Source organism: Tamandua tetradactyla, chromosome 1, assembly GCF_023851605.1.
Source record: "Tamandua tetradactyla isolate mTamTet1 chromosome 1, mTamTet1.pri, whole genome shotgun sequence".
NCBI classification, from domain to species: Eukaryota; Metazoa; Chordata; class Mammalia; order Pilosa; family Myrmecophagidae; genus Tamandua; species Tamandua tetradactyla.
The window spans coordinates 203,228,085-203,245,091 of record NC_135327.1 but is presented as its reverse complement, the minus strand read 5'-3'; the positions used below and the strand labels follow the sequence as shown (position 1 = coordinate 203,245,091).

The window sequence follows — 17,007 nt, the reverse complement described above, 5'->3', positions numbered from 1 at the left end:
TCCCCAGAGAAAGCAGTTTTTTTTTTTTACATTAATATATCAAGAATAGAGTCAGGTAATGGCAGATTAAAATACTAGAGAGGAGGGGGATGGATGTAAGGGCATAAGGATAATACTGGGGCAGACAGATGATTTTTACCAAGAAAGGCAAAAAAGAGAAATGAATAAAGAAGATGGCATTATAAAAAACCCTTTAAAGAGGTGAATGATAAAAGCATGAAACTCTCAGGGGAAGTCAGTCCTCCAGAATCTACAGGCTCTTTTAAAAGTTATGTTTGGCTAAAAACGGGAAAAAATTATTGGTTATATGATCTGCTGTAAAGATTAAAAAACAAAACTAAAAAGCTGTTCAACTATTCCTGGTTCTGAGAGAAAATTTTCACAGTTCCAATAAGGACAAAACTATATACATGGAAATGACATATTTCCCAATATTCTTGTAGTAAATATAACAAAGCCTTCAAATAAAAGATTTAGTAGACAACCCCCAAATATAAGCCACAAAGAGTGATTCTACCAAGAGTCAAAACAAGGTGGTTCAGGAGAAATGCTCTGATAGGCAGAGAACAGATTTTTGAAAGTAAACAATCTCAAGAATGTCCTATCACAGTCAGGTGCTTTGCAACTAAGAGAAAGGCGTGGTAACAAGGAGGAGAGGAAAGAGAGGGGTGGTAAGGAATATGGGGGAAGTGTTGCTACATGAAATAAATCAGGTAAAAATGGAAAAGAAATAGTAAACAGGTTTCTATATATCCTACTTTTAATCCTACTTTTAAGGCTTTAATGTGCTATTGATATCTTTAAGAGGAGTTAAGAGAGGATTCAGTGTGCAGTGTCTTCAAAACATATATGGTCTGAGTCATCCAAAGGGACAAATAATCTCTAGGAAACATTTTTGAAAGCAGGTTCATTGGAATGCATGTCTGTATACCCTCCAGGCACTCCTCATCTCTGTTTTTCTTAATAGTGCTATGTATTAAGTGTAGATATTCTATAATATGTTTGCAAACAGGCAAATAAAATTCATTGTATCAACTGAAATTTACAGTTGTAGTAACAACTCTGCCATTTGTTACTTAAGCAGAAGATAGGGCTAACCCTACACTGCAGTAGAGAGAAAAAAAGCACTGACTTTCTGAGTGGGTCAAGTTAACTTTATTTTAAAAATCCTATTTTCCTTGGGAGTAAGGTAAATAAATCTAAATAATTTTAGCTACAGTTTACTCTTAGCACTTTGTAAAGGAATAACAATAGCTACCAATGGTTATTTACCCGGAGGTAGAATTTATGCTAGGAATTTTATATGCATTATTTCAAACTGTATTCAAACTGTGGAACTAATATTCTAAGGAAGGGAGTTGTCACTGACAACCTCAATGGCCATTCATTGAAGTTAATCCTTCAATTACTGCTAGAATTGAAATTTGTGGAGCTCATTTCTATAAACAGCAATGTACAACAGCAAAATAATGCTTTCAGAATCAAATCAAGCCTTCTAGGTTATTTGTCACTACTTATTTCTAAGGATAAGTTAGAAAAATCTACTTGTAAAGTCAAATTTTAGTAAAAATACCTAAGTAAAATATTAATTTGATTTTACCATATTTCCCTTTCTTCATGGGAAATACAATTAAATCTGCCCACTCAACAAAGCAAAACCAACCAACAAACAAAAACATAGACGAGTGAGGCTGTCGGGAGCTGACTACAGTACAATTAATTCACAGTCAGCTCTAGTATATCTCATTCAAAATAATGAATACTCCTGAGAGCTGAGCTTACCACTTAAATAAGTTAGTCCAATGAAGCAGAAAGAGCGTATATGAGAGGCTTTAGATCAAGAAGACCTGGTAAATTCTTTGCTCTATCAGCAACCAACTGTAAAGATAAGTCACTAATCTCTGAGCTCACTAAGTGAACTCACTTATAAAACGGAGCTAACACTTACACTTCAAAAAAATTGTTCTGAGGATAAAATAAGATAATGAATTTCCATAAAACACGGAATTGCTTTGATGATTAGATGATATAAAGATTAATCACATTAAAATTAAGTACATGTAAATGATCAGTCAATGAAGCAGCTCAAACAATTTTCTCATAAGTAAATTAAACAATGAGATGATATTTAATTTTACTAATTTACTAGAAAAATGCCACTCAAATCATTTTTCAGGTTTCTAATCACAAATTCAACAAATATCTTTTGAGTACCAGCTCTGTATGCTGAACAAAGGATAAAGATTTCATTACAGACTTATAAGGATCGTATATAGTCAAGTGAGAGAGAGAAACATGAAAACTTAATACAAGAACTACTGTAATTAATTTATGAGGTACTGTGGGATCCCACAGGAGTGAGAACTATTTTTTTGTTTAAGGTTGTATGATTACTTGGTCTAGAAATCAGAGTGCCTAATTTTTAGTCTCATTTACAACAAAATATTTTGAAAACAAAATATTTGAGACAAAAGAAATCTGGCATTGTGGAAAGAGTTCACACCCTGTAGTGAGATTCTGATATTTAAATTATATTTTTAAATTCAAAGTATAGAATTTAAATGGCTTTTCATCGAAATTTTTAGCATTATTGTTATCAACTAAATTTTAGAGGTAGACATTTGGAAAATCAAGTTTTTGCCTTAAAAAAAAACAATATTTAAACAAGTTTCTGTTGCAAGAGGTAATTGTCAATGTTAGGAATATTTTTGATAATATACATCTCCCAAAACTGACCTGTATATTTCAGGTTTTGATGGACAATAATTTTTTAGTGTTCAACTCTTCCTAAATAATTCCCCAGCAGCCTTCCCAGACTATACACATATCTACAAGAGAATTATATATACCATTTTCTGGTGAAAGTTTGTCATAAGCATCTTCATAAATATAATTTCTTCTTATTGTGACATTAATTCCATCCAAAAAAGGACCATCTCCTTGAACTTCTTGTTTATCTGCATAAATCAACCTTTGAAAGATCTAGCAAATAGAGGAAGTTTAAAGGTTATTAGAAACAATATCCTTTCTTTTATAAACATAAGCAATGAAAAGGGAACACTGCTAAATAATCTTAAATTTAATATATCCATAAATTCTGAAATGAATTTTAACTGTCAAGGAATCAAATGTTGATTGTAGATTCCTGGTGCCTGCCCATGCAAAAAAAAATATGTGTATATATATATATATTGATATTATTTAACAATAAGTGTAAAATATTTATATATTTGTAATATTGCTCCTTCCCCCTGCATCCAACAAAGTTTAAAAGTCCCATGCTATAGTATATTTTCAGTCTTTCCTTTTATAAACACTTTATAAAAACTTAGGCGGAAAGAAGGAAGAACAGCTTTATAATGCTGTATATCAATATCTCCATAATGCTGAAATTCAAATAACTGATGCTAAAAATCCAGTAGAGGGAGCTCAGGAATTATGTAACACCCTGTATATGTGTGTGTGTGTGTGCACGTATGTATATGCTTTAGTGAGAAAACATCAGTATTGTAAAAAGCAAATGATTCTTTTGTTTTCCCTGTAAAAAAGAAGGGGAGACCTAAAAACTAGCCTATTATAGCCATCATCCAAGACTAGAGCCTTATAATTGTCACAGTTTTCAAAATTTGCTAAAGTTGATGATAAAAAAGACAAAATATTTTAAATTAATTTTGAAATAAATGGAAACAAAGCTTGTACATTAAATCACCAAATAAGAAATTAAGATACTTATACATTGTTTTAAATAAAGTAGTGCTTATAATAAATTACTTTAACATGAACATTCAATATACCCTTTTAAAAATTTTGCATTTTCTAAAAGAATGAACAATTTACAAGCAACAAAAGAACTTACATTCTAATTATAAGATGACAATAGTTTTTTTTGACTCTTTAGATTTCTAAATTTTTTATTGATATATATTATATATTAACATACCATATAATTACCCAAAGTGTATAATCAGTGGTTCACAATATCATCATACAGCTGTGTACTTATCATAATCCACTTTTTTTCTTTTTTTGTGAAAAATAACATACATGCAAAAGCAATAAATTTCAAAGCACAGTACAACAATTAGTTGTAGAACAGATTTCAGAGTTTGGTATGGGTTACAACTGCACAATTTTATGCTTTTACTTCTAGCTGCTCTAAGATACTGGAGACTAAAAGAAATATCAATATAATGATTCAGCAATCATACTCATTTGTTAGACCCTACCTTCTCTAAATAACTCTACCATCACCTTTGATCTTTCTCCCACTCTTTAGGGGGTATTTGGACTATGCCCATTCTAACCTTTTCATTCTGGAAAGCGCTGTCAATATGGGATAGGGGGATGGAACTAGCTGACGTTCTGGAAAGACTGGCCCCTCTGCATTTCAGGACTTACCTGGTCCAGCGACCCATCTGGCAGTTATAAGTTTCTGGAAAATTACTCTAGTGCATGGAACATTTGTAGAATATTATTTATTGCCCTAGGTATTCTTTAGGATTGGCAGGAATGGTTTTGGTTGGGGTATGGCAAGCTATGATAGGTAACAATAAGAGTGACCTCCAGAGTAGCCTCTTGACTCAGACACTGATACCTTATTTGTTACACTTCTTTTCTCCATTTTGGTCAGAAGAAGACTATAGTTTAACAGGTCTTTTAACCAGTTATAATTAGAGAAAAAAATTTATTTAAATTTTGTACACTGAAGCACCTGATTGATTTATCACAATCTAATCAGAAAAATACAAACGATATAATTAGCTAGGTACCAGAAAGTTGAGACTTTTTTTTGTTGATGCATTAAACTTTTTAACACTAAAATTACAAATAACCATAAAATATGGTGAATTAAGCTATAAAGGAAACAAAAGCACATACCTTTACTCGTTCCTCAAATGGAACTACAAAAGGCAATTCTGTTAGAATGGCGAGCTGTCTTTCCTCAGATACAGAGAGTGGTGGTGACTCCAGACCCACTATAATAAATTTGAAAACTTTTAGTGGTGTACCTGTAACTTTCCCCTTCATTTCTTCTGCCACTTATAAAAGGTCAAAATTTATAAAATCACTGTTGACTACTAAAGTAACATACTAACTTATACATCTATCTCCAGTTTGTAGTTTTTAAATACCTTTCAAATAAAAAATGCACATACATGAAAGAGCTATCTGTTCAATGAATCTGGTTATTGAATTGCTTTAATCTATACTTTAACAAGGATTCCCATCTTTAAAGGAAAATATGGAACAATTATAATTCTTAGGGTATTAAGAAATTCAGGTTCTTCCATTTGAATAATTGAAAAAACACAGCTAACTACAACCTAATGTTCTTTGGCACTATGACAGCATAGTAATTAATCTTACTCTTCCTGAAGTCAAGGGGGATTAAGGTATACATTTCCTGGCTTTTTGTTTTCACACCATCATGTTGATTATATAATTTTAAAATGAATGTAGTAGAGCTATAAATGGTTAGAACCATAGCCTTAGAAGTTTGAATTGTTCGTCCTTGAAAAAGATTCAACTTGTCCCTGGTATGAATCCTTAAAAGATTCAACTTGTCCCTGGTATGTTATCGTCTCACAAATAAACTCTAGAGTATAAGAAATACTACTAAAGAGAAAGAAAATATACTTTGCTCATTTAGTAGTAATTCTTTGGACTGAGAATGCTTACCCAGAAACTTAACAATACATTTTATGAGTTTTTCACTTTTGACTTTATAAAATATTTATAAAATAATTATGCACTCATATATATATTACAGTAATAGAAATAAAATTCTTCTTAAAAAGTTATCTATATCTATATAATACCCCTCAAAATGAGAGTTAATAAAAGAGTTTCCCAGAAAACAATATAGTGAATAAAAACTAAAAATCAGAAGAAAATTACTGCTATAAAAATAATTAAGAAGGTTCAAAAGTCTTAGAATGACAGGCTATGATCAAGTCCTAGACAAGAGCACAATGGTTAAAACTGACCAACATAAACAGGTATTTTGCAAAATATATAGCAAAAGTAGTTTAGTAAATTAAGTACTCTTGAAACATTTCATGACACTTTAGATAGTATTTAGAAAGAAAAACAAAATAGAGTAAAATAATTGTTTTCCTTTCATTTATTCATTCTTCATTTGCGCAAATGCACCCTGTTGAAACTGCTGAGCTATGTGCTACCTCCTCCGCTTAAACCTAAGTCAAATCAACTGAGCCACCACTCTAGTATTTTGGCCAGTTCTAAAATACTAGGACTATCTCTGGGAAAACACATCCCTATGGGAAAAACATAATATAGAGCAATTTATATTTAAAGAATATATGGACACAAATCTATGAAAGTAGATGGTAATAATTTTAAAACTTAAAATTTGTTCACCAATGTAATAATAGAAGATATTATTTGGCAACAAAATATTAATAGGCCAGAAAGCATATAGTGATGGCTACCCTACTAAATGAAACACAAAAGGCCAAAGATTTTGATTTGGATTTGTGCTCTTTGCCACAAACTGTACTCTCCATTTTGTTGCAAAAATACTTTTAATAAAGTTAACATTTTGGAAATAAAAAAGTACACCTCTAATTTTAACAAAATAGGGAGGTATGAACCTTAGATAGAAGCTGCTGATAAAATTAACAGTTTTGATCAAATATGAACTGAGCATCTATAAAACATTAAGAAAATCAATATAAGACTCTAAAACCTGATGTCCTGGATGTTACTAAAACCTTATAGCAAATACCCACTCCATAGTGCTCATCTACTACATGACAGAGGCTTAGGAAATTTTCCAGAACACATGTAGGATACTTACATTAAATCCTAATGAAATTAAAGACTGAACTCTAGTAATCAAATCTCCTTCACTGAACCCATAAAATAAAAGTAAACATGAACCAACAGAAAAAAACCATGAAGAATCAAGTTTCAGATAGTTCTTTGGGATTTGTAAATTTTTAAAATAATTTATAAATATATTACAATTTGCATACATTACAGGGACAGGAGCTCATAAGAAAAATATTAAAGAAATAAAAGTAAACCCATATGCTAACTAAATATATTTTAGATACCACAGCCAAAGCACAATTCATAAAGAAAGAGCGTGATAGAATATAGCTCATGAACAGTAAAAACTTCTCAAAGATACTGCTAAGAAAATAAAGACAAGATTGGGAGAAAATATTTGCAAATCACTTCTATGATAAAGGAATTATATTCAGAGTATAGAAAGAACTCTTTGATATTCAATACTGGTCAGCTAGGAAAGGCAAATTAAAAACACAATGAGAGGGTAGTTCAGTTGTAGAATTCTTGCCTGACATGCAGGAGACCCAGGTTTGATTCCTGTCTCATGCACTGCCCACTGCCCCTCAAAGAAAAAGAAAATTCAACAAATGGTGCTACAATAATGGGATAGCTGAATGGAAAAAGAATGAAATGTGACCGCTACCATACAGCATACAAAAAACAAACAAACAAAAAAACCACAGTGAGAAATACTACTGCACTCCTTAAGGAATAAATAACCTTTTTAAAAGATGACAATACAAAGAGCTGGCTGGAATATGAAGCAACTGGCACTCTCACATATTACTGAAAGGAAAGTAAAATGGTACAGCCACTTTGGAAAATAGTTCTGCAGTTTTCTTATAAAGTTAAACATATATTTGCCATAAAACTTGGGACTTTCACTTCCAGCTATTTACCTAAGTGAAAAAACACTATGTTCACATAAAAACCTCTAAATAGATGTTTTAGTAACTATATTCATAATAGCCCAAAACTGAAGGAAAAAAACAACAACAATGTCCTTCAACTGATAAATGGATTACAAAACAGTGGTACATCCATGCAACGGAATACTGCTCAGCAATAAAAATGAACAACCTACTGATTCACACAAAAACACGGATGAATCTCAAATTCACTTCGCTGTTTGAAAGAAGCCAAACTCACAAGGCTATACACTGCGTGAGTCCCTTTAAAGACATTCTGGAAAAGGTAAAACTAAAGGGATAAAAACAAGGGGTTGGCCACAAAGGAAAATGAGGTAAATTTTTGGGGTGATGAAACTATTCTATAGTTGATTATAGTTACAGAACTGTACACTAAAGAATGAACTCTACAGTACGTAAATTATACATCAATAAACCCGAGTTAAAAAAAGAAGTGATCACATTCCTCACCATCAAGGGTAGACTGTAAAGGACCTATTCTTCCCATCCGACGAAACCTCCACACATGTCTAGATGATGGTACATAGAGTTGCGTGACCTAAGGAATGATCAATCATTGGTCAGTACTTTCTCGTATTCTACAACAAACTCTTGTCACATTTAAACTGAATCAGTGTTTTAAGTTTATTTATCATTAACTAGTCCCCTCTCTGACTTAGTATCGTCTTGTTCTTTTCAGACCAAATTTTTCATGTCCTCTCTCTTATGCTGGCTCTCCTTTCACCTTTTCACAGTATAATTATTTTTCCTAATATGCTCCCCCCCAAAATCTTTAGTTTTTCGATTTAATATACAGATGTGTAATATCTAGACATAACAAAGAATCGTAATAATACAACCGCTTTAGTGAAGAAAACCTGAATCACACAAAATTAACAATAATTTCTTACTATTATAAATATCCATTATTTCAATTTTTTTTCGATTAATTGTTTGACTTAGGACTCAAATAAGGTAGGTATAGAACGATACTCTTTTTTTTAAATTTTATTAGAGAAGTTGTAGGTTTACAGAAAAATAATGTATAAAATATATTACTCTCTTAATACCTTGCATTAGGGTGATACGTTTGTTAAAATTCATGAAAGGATATCTTTATAATTGAACTATTAACTACAGGCCATCATTTACAAAAGGGTTCATTGTTGTGTTACAGAGTTCTATGGTTCTTGGTTTAATTTTTATTCTATCACCTATACACTAAAATTTCCCCTTTTAACTACATTCAAATATATAATTCAGGGCTGTTAATTATACTTATAATGTTGTGCTACCATTGTCACCATCTATTACGGAAACCTTTCTATCAAAACAAATAAAAACTCTATAAAACTTAAGCATTAACTCCCCATTCCCTATCCCCACCCCAGCCCTTGGTAACCTATTAATTGTAATTTCTGACTCTATGAATTTGCTTACTGTAATTATTTCACATCAGTGAACTCATACAATATTTATCCTTTTGTGTCTGGTTTATCTCATGCAACATGATGTCTTAAAGGTTCATTTATGCTGTTGCATGTGTGAAAACTTCATTCCTTTTTAAGATTGAACAATATTCCATTGTATATATACTACATTTTATTCATCCATTGATCAGTGCATGGACACTTAGGTTTCTTTCATCTTTTGGCAACTGCGAATTATGCTGTATGAACATCAGTATGCAAATATCTGTTTTAATATCTGCTCTCAATTCTTTTGGATATACATGTAGAAGGGTATGCAGTAGCCTTGGATTGTGTCCATCAGACAGAAGGAGTTTCCACAAATCCTTCCTGGATAACTCAATTTCCAATCCTGGCTTTTCCTGAAATGGCTGTCTGGTTCCATTACTTGGTTAAATCCTTATGTGGGGCACTATTCTCTGCGGTCTTCCTTCCTGGAAGTCCAGAAATTTCCAGAACATTGATTTCTGGTTTCTTTGTACCCAAGAGTTCAGTTCTTAGCTTATCTCTTTCCTGTCCCATTTCACGATAAGCTGCAAGGAGAAACCAGGCTACACTTTCCACATTTAATTTGGAATCTCTTCTGCTAAATATCCAAGCTCATGGCTTTTAAAATCTGCCTTCCAGCCAAAGCCACTACTTAATTTTGCCAGATTATCTGCCATTTTAAAACAAGGATTGCCTTCCTTCCGGTTTGCAATAACAAATATCTCATTTGTGTCTAGAGCCTCATCCGGGTTATCTTTAGAGTCCACATTTCTACCTACAGTCTCTTCAAAACATTCTAGGCCTTCTCTATCAAGCTCCTCACAATTCTTCCAGAATCTTCCCTTTATCCATTTAAAAAGCTGTTCCAACATGTTTGGTATTTGCAAACTGCAGCAGCACCCCACTTCTCCAGTACCAAAATCTGTTCTACTTTGCAAACTGCTGGAATGTGATATACCAGAAATGGAAAGACTTTTAAAAAGGGGAATTTATTAAGTTGCAAGTTTACATGTTCTAAGAATGTGAAAATGTCTAAATTAAAGCAAGGCTATAGAAATGTCCAATCTAAGGTATCTAGGGAAAGATACCTTGGTTCAAGAAGGCCACTGATGTTCAGCATTTCTGTCTCAACTGGAAAGGTACATGGCAAATATGGCAACATCTGCTAGCTTTCTCTTCAGGCATCTTGTTTCCTGAAGCTCCCCCAGGGGCGTGTTCCTTTTTTATATCCAAAGGTTTCTGGCTTCATGGGCTCTAGTGGCTCCCCCAATACTGTCTCTTAAATTTCATCTGTTACCTGCATCCCTTACTTTTCCCCCTTGAAATTCTGGGTGAAGAAACAGAACTTCGTCCTTTAAAATTCTCCCAGAATCTGGATTTTGCTAAGTGCATTCTCATAGTCCTAGTATGTATTTCTAACCACTATATTTCTTATAAATTTTTAGTTAGGTCTAGAGATCTGATCAACTTCAGATTTGATTTTTTGGCAAGAACACTTCCCTAGGTGGTAGCATGCCCTTTCATCAGGAAGCACATTAATGTTTGGTTGTCATTATCCAGATCAGTGCTAATCAAACTGCAGGTCTATGAACTGTTGTGCTGATCTGAAATGATGCATGTACTCTAGAAAAGCCATGTTTTAATCCTAATCCCATTTTGTAAAGGCGGTATTTCTTCTAATCCCTAATCAGTATTGTATACTTGAATTTGTAATCAGATCATCTTTCTGGAGATGTGATTTAATCAAGAGCGGTTGTTTTTAGCTGGATTAGGTGACAACATGTGTCCACCTATTTGGGTGGGTCTTGATGAGTTTCTGGAGTCCTATAAAAGAAGAAACATTTTGGAGTATGAAGGAGATTTGGAGAGAGCAGAAAATGTTGCAGCACCATGAAGCAGAGAGTGCATCAACCAGTACCCTTTGGAGATGAAGAAGGAAAACGCCCCCCAGGGAGCTTCATGAAACAAGAAGCCAGGAGAGAAAGCTAGTAGATGACACCATGTTTGCCATGTGCCCTTCCAGCTCAGAGAGAAACCCTGATTATGTTTGCCATGTGCCTTCACACTAGAGAGACCCTGAACTTCATCGGCCTTCTTGAACCAAGGTATCTTCCCATGGATGCCTTAGATTAGACATTTCTACAGACTTGCTTCAACTGGGACATTTTCTCAGCCTTAGAACTGTAAGCTAGCAACTTATTAAATTCCCTTTATAAAAGTCATTCTGTTTCTGGCATATTGCATTCCAGTAGCTAGCAAACTAGAACAATCACATCATCAAATATTCCATTAGTTTGAGGTAGAGTTCATAATGGAAAGGCAGGATAAAGCCTTGATTTTTTTTTTTAAAACCAGTATTCAAAATAATGAATTAGTTCCTTTGCATCCTACAAAAATGATAATAAGGTTCTCTTTTTTCTTTTTAGTACGATCATAAAGTTAATAGACTTAAACATATTTGATGTTTTTTAATCTTTTTGCTGATATTCAATTTTTTTTTACTATGACCAGCTGGAACCCCTTCAAAGTTGGTTCTAGAGTACTTTCATAAAAACTAGGTAGGCTTTGATAGTTTCCTTGACTTCTGGCATGACAGTATGTTCTTGTATGACAGAATCTTGTACATTTCTTGGTGACCTTGAATCAAATGGTTTTTCAAGGAACTGTTTCTTTTTAGTGGCTGATTCTTAGAGACCACAATACCTTGGAGGTATTCACTACTACTAGATTTGTCACTGTTTTAGAGGCAGAGCTAGAAAACATATTTATTTTAAAGATAAAATATATCATGAGTACGTACTTCTAGAACTGTTTCAAAACACCCATGTTTTCTATGCTTTAATATTTCTGAAACCAAATATTTGTTATTAACCCCAATAAAAGCAAAATCTTTTTACCCCAACAAATAATCATTAGGCTCCAATATAATTTGTGGTTAAAATGAGCAAATTAGAATTAAGAATTCAAAGAAGAAATTTAATATATATTTAAATTAACAATGTTGCTATGTATTCCATGCTGCGATCTAAACAGCAGCACTAAAAAAAGTTTACCACTAATAATTTAGTAACATAAGTAATGAGTTAAAATAATTTTAAGGATATATTCTTCCCAGAAAGAAAAACACTGAAAAAATATTTTTAATGAAGAAATATTAACAAGATCTTTCAGTAATACCTTATCTGCTTTAATATCTTCTTGTTCTGAAAGCCAATGATTTGGAGGACAAAAATTTCTTCTGGTATCTCTGGACTTCAACATTTTCACTAGATTGGTGATAACCTAAAGAGCAAGAAAAAGTCTATGTCATATACCTGAGATTCCGAGTAGAGCCCTGAAGCTATGAAAGCCAGCACTACCCTATACAGGAACTGTTTACAACGTTGAAACAATGATCAGACATTGAGTAGAGTCATGAATGAAGCTGATCTGGACAGGATTAAGGTACATCAGAAGACTGGATAAAGGATGATACTACCCATGTTTTAAAACTTCAACTTCTGTGTGAGACTAAATGGAGAGATATTTATTTGGTGCAAAATTTATATTTTGGGTAGTGCATTTCCTACTTTAAGTTGTATAGTCAATTAAGTTAATACCATAAGTACATGGAATCTTGAATAGGGCATGAGATTTTGTTGGTTTGTCCAGGCTAATGTGAGGCCCCGAAAAATCCCAGAGAGATTTGGACAGTGAATAAAGAAGTATTTGCAAAGTCCCCTTGGGGGAATGGGGAAAAGGGGGCAATATTCAACTTCCCATTTGGAGAATTTCTGATATTCTAGCAAGCAGTGGGGATAACCACATCAATAGGCCAAGTTCTAGATCTTGGGGGTCATTCCTATGAAACTCATTCCTGCAAAAGATAGGCTAAACCAACTTAAAATTAGGCTTAAAAGTCACTCCCAGAAAAAAAAAAGAAAAAAGAGCAAGTGGCAAAGAACCTCTTTTGTTGCTCAGATGTGGCCTCTCCAAGCCTACTCTGCAGGTGAACTTACGGCCCTTCCATGTCCCATGTCTACGTGGGACATGACTCCCAGGGTGTAAACCTCCCTGGCAAGGTGGGACAGAAATTCTGGGATGAGACAGGACCCGCCATCAAGGAATTGAGAAAATCTTCTTGACCAAAAGGGGTAAGAGAGAAATGAGACAAAATAAAGCATCAGTGGCTGAGAGACTTCAGAGTTGAGAGGTTATCCTGGAGGCTATTGTTATGCATTACAAAGATATTCCCTTTTTTAGTTTATGGTGAATTGGAGTGGCTGGAGGGAAGCACCTGAACTGTAGGGCTGTATTCCAATACCCTTGTTTCCTGAAGATGATTGCATAATGATATAGCTTTTACAATATGACTGTGTGATTGTGAAAACTTTGTGCCTGTTGCTCCTTTTAACTAGGATATGGACAGATGAGTAAAAAATATGGATAAAAAATAAATAATGGGGGAACTAAGGTTAAAATAAATTGGGTAGATGAAAATACTACTGGTTAATGAGAAGGAGGGGTGAAGGGTATGGTATGTGTGAGTTTTTTCTTTTTGATTTTTAATTTCTTTTTCTGGAGGGATACAAAATGTCCAAAAAAATGGTCATGGTGATGAATACACAACCATGTAATGATATTATAAGCCACCGATTACATACAACATAAGGAATGTTTGTGTGTTTGTATGCTGTTTTATTGATAAAAATATTTTTTAAAGTCTATGTCATAAATACAAGTTCAGTTATTACAACTGCACAAAAGCAAGCAATACCACTATTCAGAAATCAAAGGATTACAATTCAACACGACACTGCACACATACTTCACCTAAATATCTGAAAGCAAATGTGATTAAGTAATTGAGATCCAGCCATAAACAAGCATCAGAACCAATTTACAGAAGAGTTTCTTTCTGCTGATCACAAGATGCATTGTAAGTACAAAGCAGTTATCTACCAACAAAACAAAGAAAAATATAAATATCTGCAAATAATAATTCTTTTCAAACTACATGGGTGATCATAATTAGGTCTTGAAACACAAATTTGGAAATGCATTAGCTCCTTTGCACTATAAAGAAAGACATCTCTAAGTGCAGGAGAGATCTGCACTTTATAGAACCTTCCCCCTAAGGTAAAATAGCATTTGTTTATTTTTCTGTTTTACGGGAGTTGGGGGAGAAAAAAGAATCCTAGATATATTTCTCACATCTTCTAAAATGAAAAGTAAACTCAGGATTTCTCTTGTATAAGCTCTGAAGTTAGGTCTCCCACCCACCATAATTCCACATAAAATTTAGTTCAACCTCCTTCATAAAGCTTCCCTAAATGCTTTGGCCTACCTAAACTTCCAGCCTATAATCATAATTTAGAGCTTTATTATTTTTTTATTATTATTTTCATTGAGCGTTAGTTCTTCTCTGGCTTATAAACTCTCTATGAATGAAATCAACCTACATGGGAATGTAGTAAGCAGTTGTTATAGATTGGATTTTGTCCCTTCAAGACATGTTCAAATCCTAACCTCCATTTCCATGCATGTGAATTTACTTGTAAACAGGATCTCTGAAGATATTATTTCTTAAAATGAGGCCAAACTGGATTATGGCAGGCCCTAATCTGGCTGGTGTCCTCAAAAGGAGAGGAAATTTGGACACAGAAAGACAGAGATAGAGAGAGATGGCCATGTGACAGAGGCAGACATTGAGTTATGCCACCACAAACCAAGGAACACCATGGATTCCAAGTCACTCATCAGAATCCAGGGTAGAAAATGTTCTAAGAAATTATCATCATGATGAATACACAACTTTGTGATGATATTGTGAGCCACTGATTATACACCAAGTATGGAATGTTCATATGTTAAGAATGTTTGTATTTCTATGTTTTGTTTGGTCAATTAAAAAAAAAGAAAAAGAAAAAGAATCCAGGGAGGAAGCATGGAAAACATTCTCCACTTTAAGAGGAAGTGTAGCCCTGCTGATACCTTGACTTCAGACTTCCAGACACCAGAATCATAAAATAAATTTGTGTTGTTTAAGTCAACTAGTCTGTGATACTTTTATTACAATATCCCTGGAAAATTAAGAGAGTACTCACTGATTGATTTGGGGATCAGTAATAAATGATAAATTTTATGATCTATGATTAAAGAGATCTAATAGCACTACTTAAAAAAACTTGACGTTCTATATTGGATAGGAATGTATTATGTAACAGATAAAGTTAAACCAACATAAAACTGGAAATCCAAAATATATATGGACATAATTGTACTAAAAAAGTTATTTGTTGTTTATCTGAATTTCAAATTTAACTGCTCTACATTTATATTTGTTAAATCTGGCAACACTACTTGTGCCAGTTTGGAAGGATTTATATACCCTAGAAAATACACGTTTTAATCCCAATCAATCTCGTGGGGGCAACAGTTTCTTCTAATCCCTATTCAGTACATAGGGTGGAAACTTGATTAGGTTATCTCCACGGAGATGTGACTCAGTCAAATGTGGTTATTAAACTTGATTAGATGGAGATGTGCCTCCACCCATTCTAAGTGGCTCTTGATTAGTTTATTGGAGTCCTATAAAAGAGTAGACATTTTGAACATTCCATTTGAGAACAAGGAGGGAGCCGCAGAACCACAACAGAAGGATGAGAGAACCACAGAGTCTACCAGCCAGCAAACTTTGGAGATGAAGAAGAAACGTGCCTCCCCAGGGGGCTTCATGAAGCAAGAAGCCTGAAGAGAAAGCCAGCAGATGCTGTCATGTTCACCATGTGCCTTAACAGCTGAGAGAGAAACGCTGAATGTTATTGGCCTTCTGGAACCAAGGTATCTTTCCTTGGATGCCTTAGATTGGACATTTCATAGACTTGTTTTAAAATGGACAATTTCACAGCCTTATAATTGTAAACAAGCACCTTATTAAATTTCCCCTTTTAAACCGTTCTGTTTCTGGTATGTTGCATTCTGGCAGCTAGCAAACTAGAACTTGGACTAGCCTTGGTCCAATTTGCCCAAATCCTTTTATCAGAAATGTCAAGTACCACACCTTAAAAAAAAAAGAAACAGAACATTTTCCCTCCAACATTTAAACTATCTCTCTCCTAAGTTTTAATACAAATTTTAAGGAATCATGAAAAATTGAATGGATCCATTCTCTGGTGTCAAAATGACTTTAAACACATTCCGTCTGTCTGAATTCACTTTCAGTAATACAACCTCAAGGCCCTACAAATATCCAGTATCAAAAAAGGAAGATTAGGGAGGTAACCATTAAAAAATTTAAAAAACTGACTGAAATTTGTGAAAGGTAGGGAAAGCTTGAGTAACAATTTTAAACTGAATTAACAGATAGCCCATGTTGAATTCAGAAGACATACAATTAGTTGAATGTTCAATTATTTTGGCACAGATCTGCCTTATACTAATGAAGGCTGTGGCAGAACCAAAGACCCATAAAATTTCTACTACTTTTTATTTTTTTCTTTGTCTGTTTCTCTATTTTCTATTTATTTTAGAATTTTATATTTAAAAAGGATCTAAGTCATGAATGAGTCCAATTTTGCAAACTAAAATCTAAGGTCATAAAAACTGTCCAAAGTTAATTCTTTGTTGATTAGGCCTGTGGTTCTTAACACTAGTTGCATATTAGAAACATCTGTGAGTATTGATAATCTGCCCACACCATCAGAGATTCTAATTCAATTCCTCTGAGGTATTTTAACTGCTCCCAGGGTGAATCTGACAAGCAGTTAGAATTGAGAACCAGTATGTTAAGAAATAAGAAGTAAATAAAACAGAGAAGAATAAACATTAGAATAACTAGCTACATC

At 33.6% G+C, this 17,007-nt stretch overlaps 1 protein-coding gene across 2 annotated transcripts in view; it reads right to left on the bottom strand.

Moving 5' to 3' along the window:
* Nucleotides 1–17,007, bottom strand: part of UBE3C (ubiquitin protein ligase E3C) — a 183,811-nt gene that overhangs the window by 80,393 nt on the left and 86,411 nt on the right. For both annotated transcript variants that reach the window (XM_077151371.1, XM_077151380.1), the window contains exons 14-17: nt 12,359–12,463; nt 8,196–8,283; nt 4,879–4,976; nt 2,850–2,982 (exon numbers count right to left, since the gene is read on the bottom strand). In XM_077151371.1, the coding sequence (XP_077007486.1) occupies nt 2,850–2,982; nt 4,879–4,976; nt 8,196–8,283; nt 12,359–12,463 (424 nt within the window). The remainder of the gene's footprint in view (nt 1–2,849; nt 2,983–4,878; nt 4,977–8,195; nt 8,284–12,358; nt 12,464–17,007) is intronic.